At 37.1% G+C, this 17,692-nt stretch overlaps 1 protein-coding gene across 1 annotated transcript in view; it reads left to right on the forward strand.

The window, feature by feature from the left end:
- Window positions 1–17,692, forward strand: part of MRPL3 (mitochondrial ribosomal protein L3) — a 42,670-nt gene that overhangs the window by 16,355 nt on the left and 8,623 nt on the right. The window contains exons 6-7 of the mRNA XM_081106197.1: window positions 1,666–1,726; window positions 16,305–16,413. Coding sequence (XP_080962323.1) covers window positions 1,666–1,726; window positions 16,305–16,413 — 170 coding nt within the window. The remainder of the gene's footprint in view (window positions 1–1,665; window positions 1,727–16,304; window positions 16,414–17,692) is intronic.

Consider the following 17,692-nt stretch of genomic DNA (forward strand, 5'->3'; position numbering starts at 1 on the left):
ACCAAATGATTTCACAGGCCTTATATGGCATTCGGGCCAAATGTTCCCCACCCCTGCTCTAGACTCATTCATGTTGGTGCAAATGGCTGGATAATATTCTATTGTGTATATACACCAGGTGTGTGTGTGTGTGTGTGTGTGTGTGTCCTTTATTCATCTATTGATGGACACCTAGGCTGCTTTCATATCTTGGCTATTGTAAATAATGCTGGAATGAACATAGGGATGCATATACCTTTTTGAATTTGTGTTTTTATTTTCTTTTGATAACTATCCAGAAGTGGAATTGCTGGGTGGTATGGCATATCTATTTTTAGTTTTTTGCATCTGTTTTCCATAGTGTCTCGACCAATTTGCAGTCCCACCAACAGTGCACAGGGTTCCTTTTTCACCACATCCTCACCAACACTTGTTATTTGTTGACTTTGGTAATAATAGGCATCCTGACTGGTGTGAGGTGGTATCTTACTATGGTTTTGATATACATGTCTTTGATGTACGAATGTTGAGCATATTTTCATGTCTGTTGGCCAGCTGTTTATCTTCTTTGGAGAAGTATCTTTTCATGTCCTCTTATTTGATGATGTAATGTTGATTCATCACCTAGATAATACATTCTTTATAAAATTTAATTTATTGGGGTAACACTGGTTAACAAAATTATACAGTTATCAGGCACACAATTGTACAACACATCATCAGTACACTGTATCGTGTGTTCCCCATCCCAAGTCAAGTCTCCATCCATAACCATTTAACCTCCCACCATATGCTCCTCCACCTCTCTCAATCCCTACTTAGATAATAAATTCCTGAGGTCAGGAGCCATGTCTTATACTTTTGTATTTCTTACTTTGCATATTGTAAGTGCCCTATAAATATTTGGAGATAAAAGTGTTAATTCCAAATTTATATAAATAAAATATTGTGAAGGGCTTGGAGCTACAAGATTCCATAAAATAACACATTTCCCAAGTGCTTTTAAAGTAAGATTTTATTTAAATACAACTAGTTTTGGAAATATGAGTATATAAAATTAGTATTATCTTTAATAGCGGTTTTTTGCTATTCCTGATATCTGGCATATGCAAGAATATCTGTTTTATTGGAATAATGACCAGTCTACCGAGAATCTGATATATATGGGCTTTATAGGGATATTATACATACATACCATAAATATTACCCAGAGACCAATGGATCTGTGTTCAAATAATTCAAGTTTCTATTCTGGATCATTTATCTCTAGTGTGTAAAAAATGATTTGTCTAGCCCCAGCATTTTTTATCATTCTCTTTGTATATTTTTTTCTGTGAAATAGATACTATACCTTAATTTAGTATATTGTTACCAAAATGACCAAGAATCATTCCTGTATTTGCCAGCAGGAAACACTGTGTTGTACAGGAATTGCCCACTTCAGGAAGGCACACTGTCAGCCAGTGTTGTCTATTGGCTCGCTCTAGCACCACATCCTATGTAGTCAGTGTTGAATAGTTTTATTATCTTATAATTGGTGTTTCTGCAATAATTATAATTGCAGAAGAGAATCTCCTGCCATTTTTGAAATATGTTATCTACAAGGCTTCCTGGATGTAGTTTATGTTTAGTGAAGTTATTTCTGAGCAGACAGACTTCATGTTGATTTTTTGTCTTTTCATAAAGGCACTCCTCTTTATGCTGCTCACTTTCGCCCAGGACAGTATGTGGACGTCACAGCCAAAACGTAAGTGCACATAATGGGTTCTCTTTTCCTTTTGTTTTCCTCATCTATTAAAAAATAACAGAGCCCTAGCCGGTTTGGCTCAGTGAATAGAGTGTCGGCCTGTGGACTGAAGGGTCCCGGGTTCGATTCCGGCCAAGGGCACATGCCCAGGTTGTGGGCTCGATCCCCAGTAGGGGGAGTGCAAGAGGCAGCCGATCAATGATTCTCTCCCATCATTGATATTTCTCTCTCTCTCCCTCTCCCTTCCTCTCTGAAATCAATAAAGAAATATATTTATTATTCTCATTCATAATGCTAATCTTTCAATGTTACTGACTGTACCGGTTTTTAAATTTCATTGAATTAGTTGTATGTGAAGAGTTCACATCAGGTTACAGCTTTTAAACTCAGATGTATGCTTCCTGAAATGGGTCTAAGTGAAAGGTCACATTCCTTGGGTTCTTTGTGGGCTGGGCCTACTTCTGTTTTGAATACCAAAGGTTATGTGCAGTTTGATGGCGAAATATCCATGAGTGGTGCTATGGAGTTCTTTTGTATAGTCTAGTAATTGATGCTTCTTTCCAATTCTAGGAAATAGTTAAATTGGAAACATATTATATATCATCTGTGATACTGGTGTTGTGCTTAAGGTTCCCCTTAAATAACTCTAAAACATTTTGTAACTGTGTTAAAAAACCTATTAGAATGTCTCTCAGTAGTAGATAAGTGAAACTTCTTCCATAAAAGCAAAAATTTTAATATACTTAAACAAGGGTTTGTTTAATTTGGTACAAATCAACACTGCATTGTCATCCTAACAGAAATGCTGACTTTGGGGCTGGGCAGTGGTATTTTTGGCACTGTAGTTTTTTTCTGTTTTACCAGCTATCAGATGGCTTAAGATAAGTCCAGTATTGGCTAGATGATCTCCAGGAAACATTGAAATTTTATAGAAGTAATTTTTCAAAAATTAGTTGAGGTTACCTCACTATAGAATGAAATAATTGGGTTTATGTAGAAATTGTTCACTATAGGTTATTAGACTCTACATGGCTAACAAAACTCAAATATCAGCTCTTGTCCATTCCTGTTTCTTATTCTAATTTCATTTCATGTACCTCAGTTTCCTTTTTATCATTTGATAAAGTCTGCAGCCTGTGTTCCAGGAATATTCTGACTAGGAACCCTTTATTTATTTGTTGTTGACAGTATTACAGATACTGTCACCCCCCTGTAACCCCTTCACCCAGCCCCCCTCCCCCCAGGCCGGCACTGCACTATTGTCATGCTAACTAGGAGCTCTTTAAAAGTGAACAGTGGTCCACAGTGCTCTGAGATAGTGTTAAGGTCACAGTGACCGGGCCAAAGTGGCTTTTATCAAAGGAAATCTGATGAGTGTCAGCATCAGCTTCCTTAACATAGTCAGATTCATCTTTCTTTTCACACTATTATTGCCTACTTTCAAATGTGAGCCATTGCAAGCAGCTGCAAGGTGCCTTTACCTTGGATGAGCCGTTGAGAAATGGAGTGGTCTATATTGGCGGTAGAGTGAGCCCTCTTTTTTGAGATTGTGAACCTCTCCCTATTTTTCCCTGCTCCTTTATTGTTGTGGACTTAGACCTACTTACTGGGGCCTCTAAAAATCACTGGTTACTTGGTAACTTTGTTTATTCTGCCTTTTGTCAAGAACTCAAATATTGGAACTGTAAAGCTTTGGTTTGGTCAGTTGAGAGATGTGTTTTTCTGAATTAGATTATTCTACTTTTTTCATTTCTGAATTTATTATTACATATAAAGTACCTCACAGTGATTCTCTAAATATAAACACAGTTAATAGTGTGTGAATTCCATTATGTATTTTATAGTGTATATGGGATGTTTGAGAAGCCCTGTGAAATCAGAGACCTTTGTTAGCAGATGCCTTATGACAGGATTTGTGACTAGCATGGATGAGAGCCTAGCTTTTCAGGTGCCTCTGTTCAGTAAGTGCTTTCCTTTCATATGCTACTGTTGGGTTTCCTTGCCTTCTTAAAAGGTATTTTAAAAACTTCAGTCTTCTCGTGAGTGTAAAGTGAAAGAGGAAGTTTGTTTTGTTTTGTGTTTTAAGACCATATACCTAGTCCAGCCAGTGTGGTCAGTGGTTGAGTGTTGACCCAGGCACCAAGAGGTCATCAGTTTGATTCCCAGTCAGGGCACATGCTCATGTTGTGGGCTAGAAACCCAGCATGGGGCGTGCAGGAGGCAGCTGATTGATGTTGATGCATTAATTTTTCTATCTCTCTCTCCCTTTCCCTTCTTCTCTCTCTCAAATCAATAAACATTTTTCAAAAAGATCCTATACCTTGTAAACAAGATTATGTAAAGCCTTTTGCCAGCCTCAGAACTAGAAAGCTGATAAGAGCCGGAAGGATAACTAGCTCTGGGATCGATTAATTGATTGACTTTTAAATATATTTTTATTGATTTCAGAGAGGAAGGGAGAGGGAGAGAGAGGTGGAAGCATCAGTGATGAGAGAGACTCATTGACTGGCTGCCTCCTGCACGCTCTACACAGGAGATCAAGCCCACAACCCAGGCATGTGCCCTTGACCGGAATCGAATCTGGGGCCCTTCAGTCTGCAGGCCAGTGCTCTAGCCACTGAACCAAACCGGCTGGGGCATAGCCCTGGGATTTAAAGTAGTTGACATTTAACTCTGGAGAAGGGAAGACCTTCATTTCAGCAGATCCTCACAATTGTATGGGCAGCAATACAGTATTCTGTTTGACTTTCACGTGTAACAGTTGGGAGGAGGGTTACTCCCACATATGTGTGCACTGCACTCTGGTGTGCATAGCTTTATGTGTGATACTGCTTGACATTAGAATGAAATGCACTTTATTTGACCTTTTGCTGAGTGTTTTTGATGACTAGAGCTCTTGTAGCTGGCATGTTATTACAGTCTCAAGATGCTTGTGAGTGCTTGTAAGTTTGTAGGACTCTGTCCTACTTAGGTGGAGCTGTTTTGAATTCCTTCTGGGTATATACAATCCTAGGTGCTGCTGCCTCTTCTCTTTTCCTCTGACTTCACTGGGTTGTGGGATGGGTGTAGGTGTATATGCATTTGCTTGCTTTTATTTTTTCTTTAGAAATTCTTCTATCCTTTCCCTGATGCAACTCATTTTTTGGACAGTTTTCTTGGCTTGGAGTTTAAGTCCTTCACAGACAATGAGAATTTTTTTCTTGTTGACTGTAAATGGGACCATCATCTTTTGGGAGGAGGCTCTGGGTCCTCAGTCCATTACTGTGGCTCACTACTGGCAGAGATTAACTACCTCGTCCTCCCTTTCCAGCCCCTGTTTTAAAATTTTGTAGCTTCTGGACTCCAGCTTCTTAATTATTAACCTGTTATAGTTAAAGAAACCAGAGAAAACATGTGTGCAGTGACATGGTTAGGTAAGAAGGTGAAGGACATGGATTTACCGACTGGAGCATTGGTTCTCACACTTGAGGGCCTCAGAATCTCCAGGAGGGCTTGTTGAACACAGATTATAGATTCTAGTAGATCTCGGTAGTACCTAAGAATATGCATTTCTAATAAGTTTCCAGGTTATGGGAATGCTGCTAGTCCAGGGACCACTCTTTTGCAAATCACTAGACTGTAGAATAGTTAAGGGTTCACCAGGTATTGAGCCCCTAACCCAGCACAGAATCCTAGTACCTCCCTTTCCTTAACACTACTCAAATTAACTCAATATAAACATGTTTTAAAGCAAAAAAGTTTAATCAATCCAGTTGCAAATAACATTGTCAATAAAACGTTGCCTCTTTATTACATTTTAATTAACATGAAACGATAAATTGGTCTCTTTAGTAATTGGCTTCATTATCTCCTTTCCATTAGAAAAGAGAAAAACTTCAAATCTTCAAATTAATCTCTAATTGAATTCATTTTTCTCATGTTATAATGATTATATTTAATTGTAAAATTTACATCTATATTTTGAGTATTTCAAGTCCTTTTTACTTTAATTTTAATTGCTGGATTAAACATATTTTAGAAATAACTAAGAAAATTTAAAACAAAATAATACTAATTTAAGAAAATAGTGTTAATAGAATCCATCTACTTCAAGAATGAAATTTCCTGCAAACATAGCAGCCTCTTCTTGAAGACTTCCTTAAAATTTTAAATGTTCCTCTTAATATTTATCTAAAAGGTCTAAGAATACAAATTCAATTTAGGTTATATGAGAAAGATTTTTTTCATCTAATATATATATAATTTGCATTCTAGCAAATTCACAATCTTATTATACTAATAGATAATTAAGCCCAGTCTTTGCAATATAGGAGTTTTCTGTAATTCATTCAAAATAAACCTTTAAGAGAGAGAGCATAATGATGCGTTTCCTACACCACCACCACCAGTAACCTCCCCTCTGCCGCCCCTCACTGCCCCCCCCCCCCCGCCCCCGTACCCATTTAAAGTTTATATTCTTCTGTAATGGTGATAACATTGCAGTTTAACTTCTGATAGATGTTGGTTTGGGATCTAATGTTCTCTCTTGTTCTCTCTCAATATTGAGGAAGAAATAGCTATAGATAATATGTAAATAGTGGGTGAAATGAGGTATGACTGATGATTCTATCCTCAACATAGAATGCTTATTAGCCTGTGGTTTTCTGTTGAATCCTAGAGGTGCTCATAATTTGTAGGTGTGTGTTTTCTTTTTAAAGAAATAAATCAGGAAAGAATGAAAAAGTAAACAAAAGGAAAACTAAAAATGCATTCTGCGTTGTTTTAAGGCAATATATTAGGTCTTTGTCTCAAAAGACTTGAAGGACACAGACAGTGATGAATTGCATCCATAACAGTGGCCAAGGGGGCACTTTCCTGTTAGTTGTCTCATTGAGCTTTGAATCTATGACAGTGGTATTGTTGAAATTATTTCTTTTCTGGTTTTCTGGAATTTATTTAAATTTTTGAAGTCAGAAAACATCTTATTCGGCTACTTAAAAGATTTTACTTTCTAAATGAAAGATAACCTAAAAATCTTGTCTATAAGTCTGGACTAATTAAAACAATCCATATCTTTTCAAGTCTAATCTTAGTACTTTAATAGCAATTTCTGGTATAATCTTAACACTGTAAAGGCATCAATGTCCTTTAAATTATCATTGCCCTTTGGCTTCAAAATATAAAAATAGGTGCTTACCTTGATAATATCATCCCTGGTAGAAAGAAGAAAAGTGGGGAGATTGGATGATTGATAGATAGCACTTTCACACATTTACTGAGATACAAATAGTTTTTGAATCTTTCATTAAGATATCAAAATATGTACTGAAATATTATTGCTCATCAAAGTCTTAAGGTGATTAAAAAGCCAGGTGACTGGTGTGACTTTCTGGTTAGAGCACCGGCCCACGCAGTGAAAGGTCACAAGTTGACTCTGGTCTAGGGCATGTACCTGGGTTGCAGGTTTGATCCCCGGTCCCCCGATCTGGGCGTGTGCGGAAGACAACCAATCGATGGTGTGTGTAGTGTCTCTCTTCCTCCCTCTAAAAATCAATGGGAAAAATATCCTCGTGTGAGGATTAACAAACAAATAAAAAAGCCAGGTGGGATTTTAAAAGAGTAGATTCTTTAGGCTCAGTGCCCAGTCCACACTGTGGGGAGACTTCCCCTCTGGTTTACTCTTCTGGCTGGTGAAGGGGAAAGCCAGGTATGTGCTGCTTCGAGATATAATTCCTGTCCAGCCCTGGACATTGCAGTTCTATTTCATTTTATAGTAAGTTACTTTGTTTACTACTTATTCAAAGCAGTAAATTTTTAAGCACATTAGTGAAATAATTTTCAAAATGAGTGATTAAATCATAGAGGGCAGTAATCTCAAAAAAAAAAAAAATCATCCCTCTTAAATCAGTTAAAGTGATTGACTGTTTCAAGATAAAGGCTAGAACCATGGCCATGGTTCTCAGTGGTTAGAGCTCTGACCTATACACCAAAGGGTCTTGGGTTCGATTCCCAGTCAAGGCCACATACCTGGGTTGCAGATTCGATCCCCAGACCTGGTCAGGGCTCATGTGGGAGGCAACCAATCGATGTCTCTCTCTCACATAGATGTTTCTCTTTCTCCCCCCACCCCTTCCACTCTTTCTAAAAACCAATGGAAAAAATATCCTTGGGTAAGGATTAAAAATTATTATTATTATTATTTTTTTAGATAAAGGCTAGAGTTTGGAGAGTGGTGTTTTAGGGTTATATTTTGTTGTTTGTTGCTTTAAAAAAATGTATAGTAGGCATCTATAATTCCCTCACTTTTAACTCTACAAAGAAGCTTTTTTTTTTTTACTCAAAGTCATTAAAATTAAGGCCTAATGCTGGAAATCTAGAAAGGGGCTAAAGGCATGGGCTCTGCTTCTCTACAGAGACAGCTTGTCTCTGGGCAGCTGTGGCCTAGACAGCTTTCTTAACCTCTGTTGTCTTTTTTTAAAATTTCTTTTTTGAATTCTTTATTGTTTAAAGTATTACATGTCTCCTTTTTTCCCCATTGACCTCTCCCCGGCCATTCCTACCTCCCCAGCACATGCCCTCACTCCTCTACTGTCTGTATCCATGGGTTATGCTTATATGCACGCATACATGTCCTTTGGTTGATCTCTTGACCCCCTCCCTCCCCTGCCTTCCCTCTGAGGTTGGACAGTATGTTCAGTGTTACCTTGTCTCTGGATCTATTTCTGTTCATCAGTTTATGTTGTTCATTATATTCCACAAATGAGATCATGTGATATTTATCTTTCTTTTTTATTATTATTAAATATATTTTATTGATTTTTTACAGAGAGGAAGGGAGAGATATAGAGAGTTAGAAACATCGATCAGCCGCCTCCCACACACCCCCTACTGGGGATGTGCCTGCAACCAAGGGACATGCCCTTGACCGGAATTGAACCTGGGACCTTTCAGTCCGCAGCCCAACGCTCTATCCACTGAGCCAGACCAGTTAGGGCTATATTTATCTTTCTCTGACTGGCTTATTTCACTTAGCATAATGCTCTCCAAGTCCATCCATGCTGTTGCAAATGGTAAGAATTCCTTCTTTTTTACAGCAGTGTAGCATTCCATTGTGTAGATGGAATTTTTTAATCCATTCACCTGCTGATGGGCACTTAGGCTGTTTCCAAATCTTAGCTATTATAAATTGTGCTGTTATGAACATAAGGGTGCATATATCCTTTCTGATTGGTGTTTCTGATTTCTTGGGATGTATTCCTAGAAGTGGGATCACTGGGTCAAATGGGAGTTCTGAGAAAACTCCATACTGTTTTCCACAGTGGCTACACCAGTCTTCATTCCCACCAACAGTGCATGAGGGTTCCTTTTTCTCCACATCCTCGCCAGCACTTGTCATTTGTTGATGATAGACATTCTGACAGGTGTGAGATGGTACCCCAATTGTCGTTTTGATTTGCATCTCTCTGGTGATCAGTGACTTGGTGCATGTTTTCATATTATGTCTCTTGGCCTTCTGTATATCTTCTTTCGAAAAGTGTCTATGTTGTCTCATCTTTAACCTGTTTCATAGCCATGTTGTAAAGACTAACTGAGATAATAAACAGAAAGCTGTTAACTCAAGGCCTGGCACATAATAAATGCTTAGGAGAATTGTTGGCTCCTGCCACTATTATTGACATTACTAGTTTTTCATTTGTTTCAGATTTTAAATGAAAAAATAAGTGTTTTCAATAGGAAATTTTTTAAATGATTAAATAACATTGAGTCATTAGGAATTAAATCGTGGTATTTTAAGGTTACGCACCGCTTGCTCCATCTAGAATTTATAGAATAATGATGATGCCCTTGAAATAGCTTCATGCCTCTCTGATTTGCTAGACAGTTTTATATTTTTGCTCTAATCTATTTCTCAACAGTTAGTAAGGGTATGAGACTTAGCGGTTTCTAAGGTTCCTTTCAATTCTAAAAATCTGCTTCCGAAAAATAATCCCTCAGTTTTCCAAGAGGCCTAATTCATTCTTATCTATATTAATGAAAAAAATAATACATAACCACAGATTCACAGCACATGGCAATATGGTTTTCTGGCCTACTGAAGAAAAGATATGTCTGAAGGCCTTCAGAAGACTGTTTAAGTCCTGTCATAACATTGCAGAATTGGTTATTTGAGTTTTCTCTTTTAAAAAGAGCTTGCTGAACTCAGGACAACAAATGTGCTCTGGATTTATTTAGGACAGCCAGAAAATGCTCCCTTTCATATGAGGACTCAAAGGAGTCACTGCACATTTGGCCCTTTGTACTACTGAATGAGCTAGATTTCATGTCAAAAAGCTATAAACCATGAAACAGTGCACTTTTAGCAGTTCCTTGTTGATAAAAATGTTCCCAGCTTTTGCTGGCAGTGTTACGGTTTTTAGGCAGAAACAGAATACCTGCATTTCAGATCTTGCTGTCACAAACTCATCTAAAGAGTAACAGCTATACAGATACTTCATGCCAGCTTTTAACTATGTGTGGTGGACACAAAGCAATTGGAAAAGTCCGCCGTGACTTACTCATGGGCTCAGGACCTATACATCACTGATCAAATAGGCTTAGACAGCAACATTGAAGTGAGTAGAAGTCGACTCCCATAGTTTACAGGGATTCCACGGAGATGCTTTACCCATTAAGTGTGTGGAGATGAAAGTAGATGGGTAATATCTGGGTGAGTTGTTCAAATGCAGAGGCACTATAATTACAGATTAAAATGTGTATGTCATATTAGTTCATCATAAATTAAAAGCCAATCCTGATGGATATAGGGAATTAGCTAATAGGGACTTTTATATACATGTAATTTATTTGACTAAAAATTGTCCTTTTGTGTTAACTGGAATTTTTTATCATTAAAAGCTTCTTGGGTGGTTTGAACAATGTGTTAGGTTATAGGCTACAAGGTATTCTTTAGGTTGTAGGTTTGGACATTATGCTTATACATTCAATACTACTTTTACACAATTAAAGATTTCATCTTACTCCAATCAGTGGTTCAGTTTTATAAAGAAGCCCAGTCTTGATTTTGACTAAGAACTGACATGAGTCGCTATTTTCCTGTGTTCAAATGTAGTGTTTAACCAAAGAAGCTGGTATTAACCTTCACACCCTCATCTCCATTTTTATTTATTATATACTAGAGGCCCGGTGCATGAAATCGTGCATGGGTGGGGTCCACTGGCGGTTGGCCGGCCTGCCCTGCCCCCTGGTTGAACTCCCAGTTGAGGGGACAATTTGCATATTAGCCTTTTATTATATAGGATAACAATTAAACCTGATCTTGGGGCATCCTTAGAGAAGTCAAGAGTCTTTCTTCCATTAAGTACTCAGTTATGGGTTTTCTGATAAATTATGTACAAGTCAACGTTTTTACAGCATAAATCAGCTGAAGAGAAAAAGTGCAAGCTTAAATTGGAAATAAAAACATTTGCAGTGTGGATTTTGATTTTTTTTAAATGAAGAGATGAAGTATTTTACAGCTAATACAGCACGAAAAACACTTTGTTCTTTTTCATGGTAACATTGGAAAGATAGATATTGCAGCAGGAAGGGTGTTTGAGGTAGAGGGAACAGAATGAGCAAAGACATATAAGAGAGTGGCATATTTAGGGATTCACAGAGGAATCTGCTGTGACTAGATCTGTAATGCGCAGTGTTTGAAAAGGTAGGCTGGACCCAGTTATAAAAGACCTTATATGCCCCAAGCTAAAGAAATTGCTAGGAAACATTTATGGTTGTTTAGTGTTATTCTATGTGTTTTTTTAGAGCAGGGAACAGCTTGGAATTTCACTCTGGTAGTCAGGAGGAGGGTATCTTGAAAAGAGGGTGATGTTCATTTCTGTTTCTGAAACATTGTAATTGAATGGCTGAGCTACTTCTGTTTAGCTACAGTCCAAACATCTATAGAATGGGCTGGTAGCAGAATTCTTGCCAGAGGACAAGGTTTGTGGAACTCCAGTTTATTAGTAATAGCTTCAGGGGTCAGCAGATTTTTTCTCAAGGGGCCAGATAGTAAATGTAGGCTTGCGAACATTATGGTCTCTGTTGCAGCTTCTCAGCTCTGTTGTTATAGCTCAGTGATGGTGAACCTATGACACGTGAACTCATTTTTTTGGTTGATTTTTCTTTGTTAAACAGCATTTAAATATATAAAATAAATATCAAAAATATAAGTCTTTGTTTTACTATGGTTACAAATATCAAAAAATTTCTATATGTGACACAGAGTTAAGTTAGGGTTTTTCAAAATGCTGACACGCCAAGCTCAAAAGGTTCGCCATCACTGTTCTTATCATAGGTAATAAGTAGAAAAATATACGTGGCTGTGTTATAATAAAACTTTCATTTACAAAAACAAGTTGCCAACCCCTGGTTATAACCATAGTGAGAAGAGGGTCAGAGGCAAGACTCTAAGGAGTCTTTTTATGTGCCTGTAAGGAGAAAGGCGTGTCTCAAAGAGCATTAGGGAAGCAGGAGAATAGGGAGGAAATGATGATTGGAGTGGTGGTGGGAGAGGGTGGTAAGGAGTGATAGAAGACAGTTCTTCTATTTTAAAAGAGGCCATAGAAATGTGAATACTGACTAGATATTTGATATTAAGGAATGGCTAATTTTTTTACATTGTGATGATGATAATGTGGTTTTGTTCTTTAAAAGGATCCTTATCTTTTAGAGACCCATATTTGAAATATTTATGGGCGGAATGATATATCTGGAATTTATTTTAAAACTAGAGGCCCAGCCCTAACCGGTTTGGCTCAGTGGATAGAGCGTCAGCCTGTGGACTGAAAGGTCCCAGGTTCGATTCCGGTCAAGGGCATATACTTTGGTTGCGGGCACATCCCCAGTAGGGGGTGTGCAGGAGGCAGCTGATCGATGTTTCTCTCTCATCGATGTTTCTAACTCTCTATCCTTCTCCCTTTCTCTCTGTAAAAAAAAAATCAATAAAGTATATTAAAAAAACAAAACTAGAAGCCCAGTGCATGAAATTTGTGCATGGGTAGGGTCCCTAGGCCTGGCTGGTGATCAGGGCTGATCAGGTTCCCTGCCGCCTCCTTCCCTCGCTCCCTCAGGGCCTCGCTGCCGCCCCTTGGTGGTCAGCACATGTCGTAGTGAGTGAGCGAACTCCCAAGGGGACAATTTGCATATTAGCTTTTTATTATATAAAGGATAATCCATTGGAATTGTAGAGGAGGGAAATAGTTGAGACAAAATAGTCCTTGAGTTAAAAATTCTTTGTACTAGTCTTTCTGCTTTTGATTACGTTTTAAAACTTCCATAATAAAAAGTTATTTTAATAAAAGGCTTTGTGTTTAAGGATTAAGGGATTAACCTCAGAGTGAGTTCCAGAGAACACTTGGAGAGAAAAGGATTGCAGGTGATGGATGAGAGAGGGAGAAGCAGTTTGCTTCCTAAGAAAGAGGAGAAAGGAATACAGTGGAGAGAGAAGATAGAAGAAGCCAGTGGCAGGGAAAGACTCAGTGATGAGAATTTTGGAGGAAGTTCTCAGAGGACTCAGAATGGATGGACTTGAGAGCACTCCTCATCTCATAGTCATTTTGTTTTATCTCTATATATAACTGTATCCTGAACCATGAAATCGAAGTCATTTTCCCACAAACAGGAAATACTGGTGGGTTTTTATTAAAACCTCTATCTATGGTAGACATTTAGGCATTTGCCACAATATGGCATGGGAATGAAATTCACCTGGTAGTAATTTCTAGCGATTTATAGAATGCAGTTAGAAACATTAAATTATGCATTCTCTTCTGCAAGATTCTTAGTCATACCTTTAAGTTCCTTTTCTCCTTTCTTAACACCATCTACTTATTAGTAAACTTTTATGAAAGGTATGCCCATTATACAACATTTTTAAACTGAAGGGCAAAATAAAAAACTAATCATCTTTTTTCCTAAGACACAGCTATTGCCAGTAACAACAGAATTACTGACTTCTCTAGGTTGGGCACTAGGACGTATGCTAAGGAAATAGGCCAAGAACAGAGCAATCAAGTCTAAATTTAAATTGTTTCTGAGTGTTTTTTTTTTTATGATTTCTTGGTTTAACAAGTATAAATGCTCTAAAAAAAATTTTTTGTTTTTCTATTTTTCATGTTTCACTAAATTTGGAACTTTTAACGTGTTCTTTTTTATTTGAATTTTCCTTGATTTTTCTGCTGTCATTAAAGATTGTGTAAGAAAAGGTGTGGGAGTGAAGCATGTGTGTGCTTTGTGTTGTGTATCATTTGTGGTAAAATGGTTTATTTTATTTGACCTGTGAAAACCTTATATTTGAAATGTGTGTGGGTATGCTAAGTATAGATAAGTTCATTTCATTTGTTTTGTTCTCAAGTTGGGTGACAACTGAGAGAAACAAAAGAATAGGTACCTGTACCACCCATGGATCAACAGGTGCACTCTATTCTCCATCATCTGAATTAAGCCAATAATTTGTCATGTCATTGTGTTTTGTCCTTTTGTTTAAAAGTTATTTATTGAAGAGGTTCCCATTGTACACAGTATAACAACATGGTGTACTCTAGAGCTAGATTAAAAACAATCTGTAATTAGCTGACAGATAATTAGCACTTTCAGTATACCATTTTCATCTTATTTACTCTCAAATTGAGCTAAATATCTTATGTAATTTACCTAGCATGTGTGTTATTGGGCACGGTCATGCTCTCTTTTTAACTAAGAGATGAATCAGTTTGAGAACTCAGAAGGCACCAGCAAACTTTCTACCAAGAATGGTTAGTGTTAGAATGTGGTATTTTTAAAACATGTTCATTTTAGATTTTGTGTTGCCACTCCACTCCCGTTTTTTCTTTGCCAAACAATAGGATAGATTCAAATGACTCTTTAGGTATTTTTTATTTTTCAATATGTTCTAAAATCTAGTGTTAAATGGAAATACTTGTTAAGTTTCTGAGGCAGAATTTCAGTAAAATAATTCATTATCATAGCTTTTCTTCTTAAATGTTAATCTTTTAATTTTTAAATCTATATGAAACTTCCATTTTAGCTTTTGTATCAGGAATAAGAATTATTTTGAGTTTTTGAGGCAGAAAAGAATTATGTATACACAAGTGATGTGTCCAGTTGATTATGAAGAAAGTGGTGTAAGTGCAGTTAAATTATTCATATACAAATAACTTTGGACCTGGTAATGTTCAGCTGTTAAGTTCTGTACATAGTTCTTATGTTGAATTCTTGATTTATCTATAACAAACTATTATACGGGCTTACTTCAGTTCATTACTCTCTGATAATTCTTTGTTAAATACACAGCAAAGTGCTTGTGGATATAAGGTGGTTTTCATAACCTTTTGCTTTTTTGTAAATGGCCTGAACTATTCACTGTCTATTTAATAACAGCTAGCTTTGTTAGGGTTAGGATACACGACTTTAAAATATGTTGACATATTATCTAATGAAAGCTGGAAAAAATGTTCATCTTAACAGTCTATAAAAATATGTCCACTACAGCTTACAATTTATTCAGGCCCTTTTATTTTATGATTTGTACTGATAGAAACGGACATCATAATGCTTTGAATCATAGTGTTGTTCGCTTTCCACCTGCATGGCAGAATGTTTCTCTGGTTATGGACTTTGAAAGTAGAATAGTTTTGTTTAAAAAAGTGAAATATTACACTTTAAGAAATTGTAACTGATTTTGTCATTAGCTTCCTATTTAAACCTTGAAACCAATATCCTTCTGGTATCTTCTAATAGTAAAACATTCAACTTTTAGGGTATTTTTGTTTTATTTAATGTTCTGTTGTATTAGTTTCCTTTTGCTGCATAACACATTGCCCTAAATCATAACAGTTTAAAACAACAAATACTTATACTTCACAGCTTGTGGTCAGGAATCCCAGTAAACTTAGCTGAATTCCTCTGGCTGAGGGCGTCTCCCAGGGTGCAGTCATCTCAGTGTTCGACTTGGGGAGAATTGCCGCCAAGCCTTCGGGCCACAATTGTTGGCTAGACATCCTTGCCTCTCGACTCTGTAAAATAGCTTACAGCGTGGCAGTGTGCTTCCTTCAGAGCCTGTCAAGCAAGAGATAACCTAATGTCAGAGGTGGCATCTCATCAATTTTGCCATCGTTTATTCCTTAGAAGTGAGTTGCTAGGTCCACCCAGACTCAAGAAGAGGTGAGAACTTGAGGGTTTGGGTACCAGGAAGTGTGTGGATCTTAATGGTTGTCTGCCATGTCTCTTTTGAGTACTTTGGAACTTCTAGAAATATACCACTCTTACTATGTTGTTTCATAGGCTTATGATGATAAAACTCCCTGTTCAGATTGAACTCCCTTTGCTTAGCTTGCTCTTGTCTCACGATCTTGAATTAATCATGTTATATAAAATTTCAGGAAGGGATTCAAACCAGGTCAGACATAAAAGAATTTTCATTTGCGGTTTTGCTTGTATAGCCTTTTCTAGTTATTTAGATAAGAAGTTTTGTTAAAACTCTAAGGTACTATCAAGAAAGTGTACAGTTGGGTGCAGTATGCTCTCTGTTCATTGTGCAAATTCTGATGTTTATTTTGTTCAGCATTGGTAAAGGTTTTCAAGGCGTCATGAAACGATGGGGATTTAAAGGCCAGCCTGCTACTCATGGTCAAACGAAAACTCACAGGAGGCCTGGAGCTATTTCAACTGGTGTAAGTATAACTTAGTGGTCTTCTTTTTCATGCTACGATAGTGCATGTAATGCTCTAGTCTGACTTTGGGAATCAATCTTACTCAAGGTGGGTCCTGGTCTTACTTACTTTCCAGAGGCCGACTTGAATTATTTAGTTGTTCCCTACATCCCTACAGTCAGTATTCTAAATATTTTCCTGCCTACTTTCTCATTCCCATCTCTGACTCCCCTCCTACACTCTGAAGTCAGTTGCAAGAAATTAGGGATTAGAATGCCTTTTCATCTGGTTCCTTCAGAGACTTATTTTTCCTTAAATGGCAGTTTAAGGATTGTCAAGGATAATATAATGGTGTAAGAGAAGAAATGGTGAAGGACTTTGTATTGCTAATTCAGTTCTACTCTCCCAGAGATACAGCATAAAGTGCTGGGGGGGAATGAGGGGCATAATTTATTAGAGCGTCATAATAATGCAAGTTTAATTTCTAAAGCTTGATATATATGTATATCAGTATTAAATGGAAGTATTTCTACTTCTTTCATAAGAGGAACACAGATTAAAACCACTCTTGAGTTACTAAATTCTTATGTGGCTTTGATTTTTGCCAATGTGTTAGTAAGAATATAGGGCAGTGATGGCGAACCTGTGACACGCGAACTCATTTTTTTGGTTGATTTTTCTTTGTTAAATGGCATTTAAATATATAACATAAATATCAAAAATATAAGTCTGTGTTTTACTATGGTTGCAAATATCAAAAAATTTCTATATGTGACACAGAGTTAAGTTAGGGTTTTTCAAAATGCTGGCACGCCGAGCTCAAAAGGTTCATCATCGCTGATATAGGGGAACAGGTTTTTATGCATTGCTGGTGGGGATACAAACTAGTGCATCTTTTGTTGGGGATAAAATATAGTACAATGTGGCAATATCGAATAGAACTACACAGCAATACTACTTCTAGGTAGTATTTACCCTAAAGATACTCATTTTTATAAAATTAGTTATTGCAACATTATAACTACAAGCATAAATTTCCATACCTGGGAGTTGGGATGAATAAAGTATGGTACATCTGCTCAATAGAATACTATGCAGCTGAAAAAAAGAATGAGGTGAATTCCAGGATATAAGAAAATGCGTGTTACCTGGTTATTTTTGCAAAAAGGAAGGACCTAAAAGATAACCCAGAAACTAAGACTGGTTACCTACAAGAGATGGGTGGGAAAAGTATGGAAGGGCTCAAAAGTGGTAAGAGAGAGACTTCCACGGATATACTTTTTTGTTAAATTTTTATAGT

This window comes from Myotis nattereri, assembly GCF_964212035.1.
Source record: "Myotis nattereri genome assembly, chromosome: 14".
In the NCBI taxonomy this organism is placed as follows: Eukaryota; Metazoa; Chordata; class Mammalia; order Chiroptera; family Vespertilionidae; genus Myotis; species Myotis nattereri.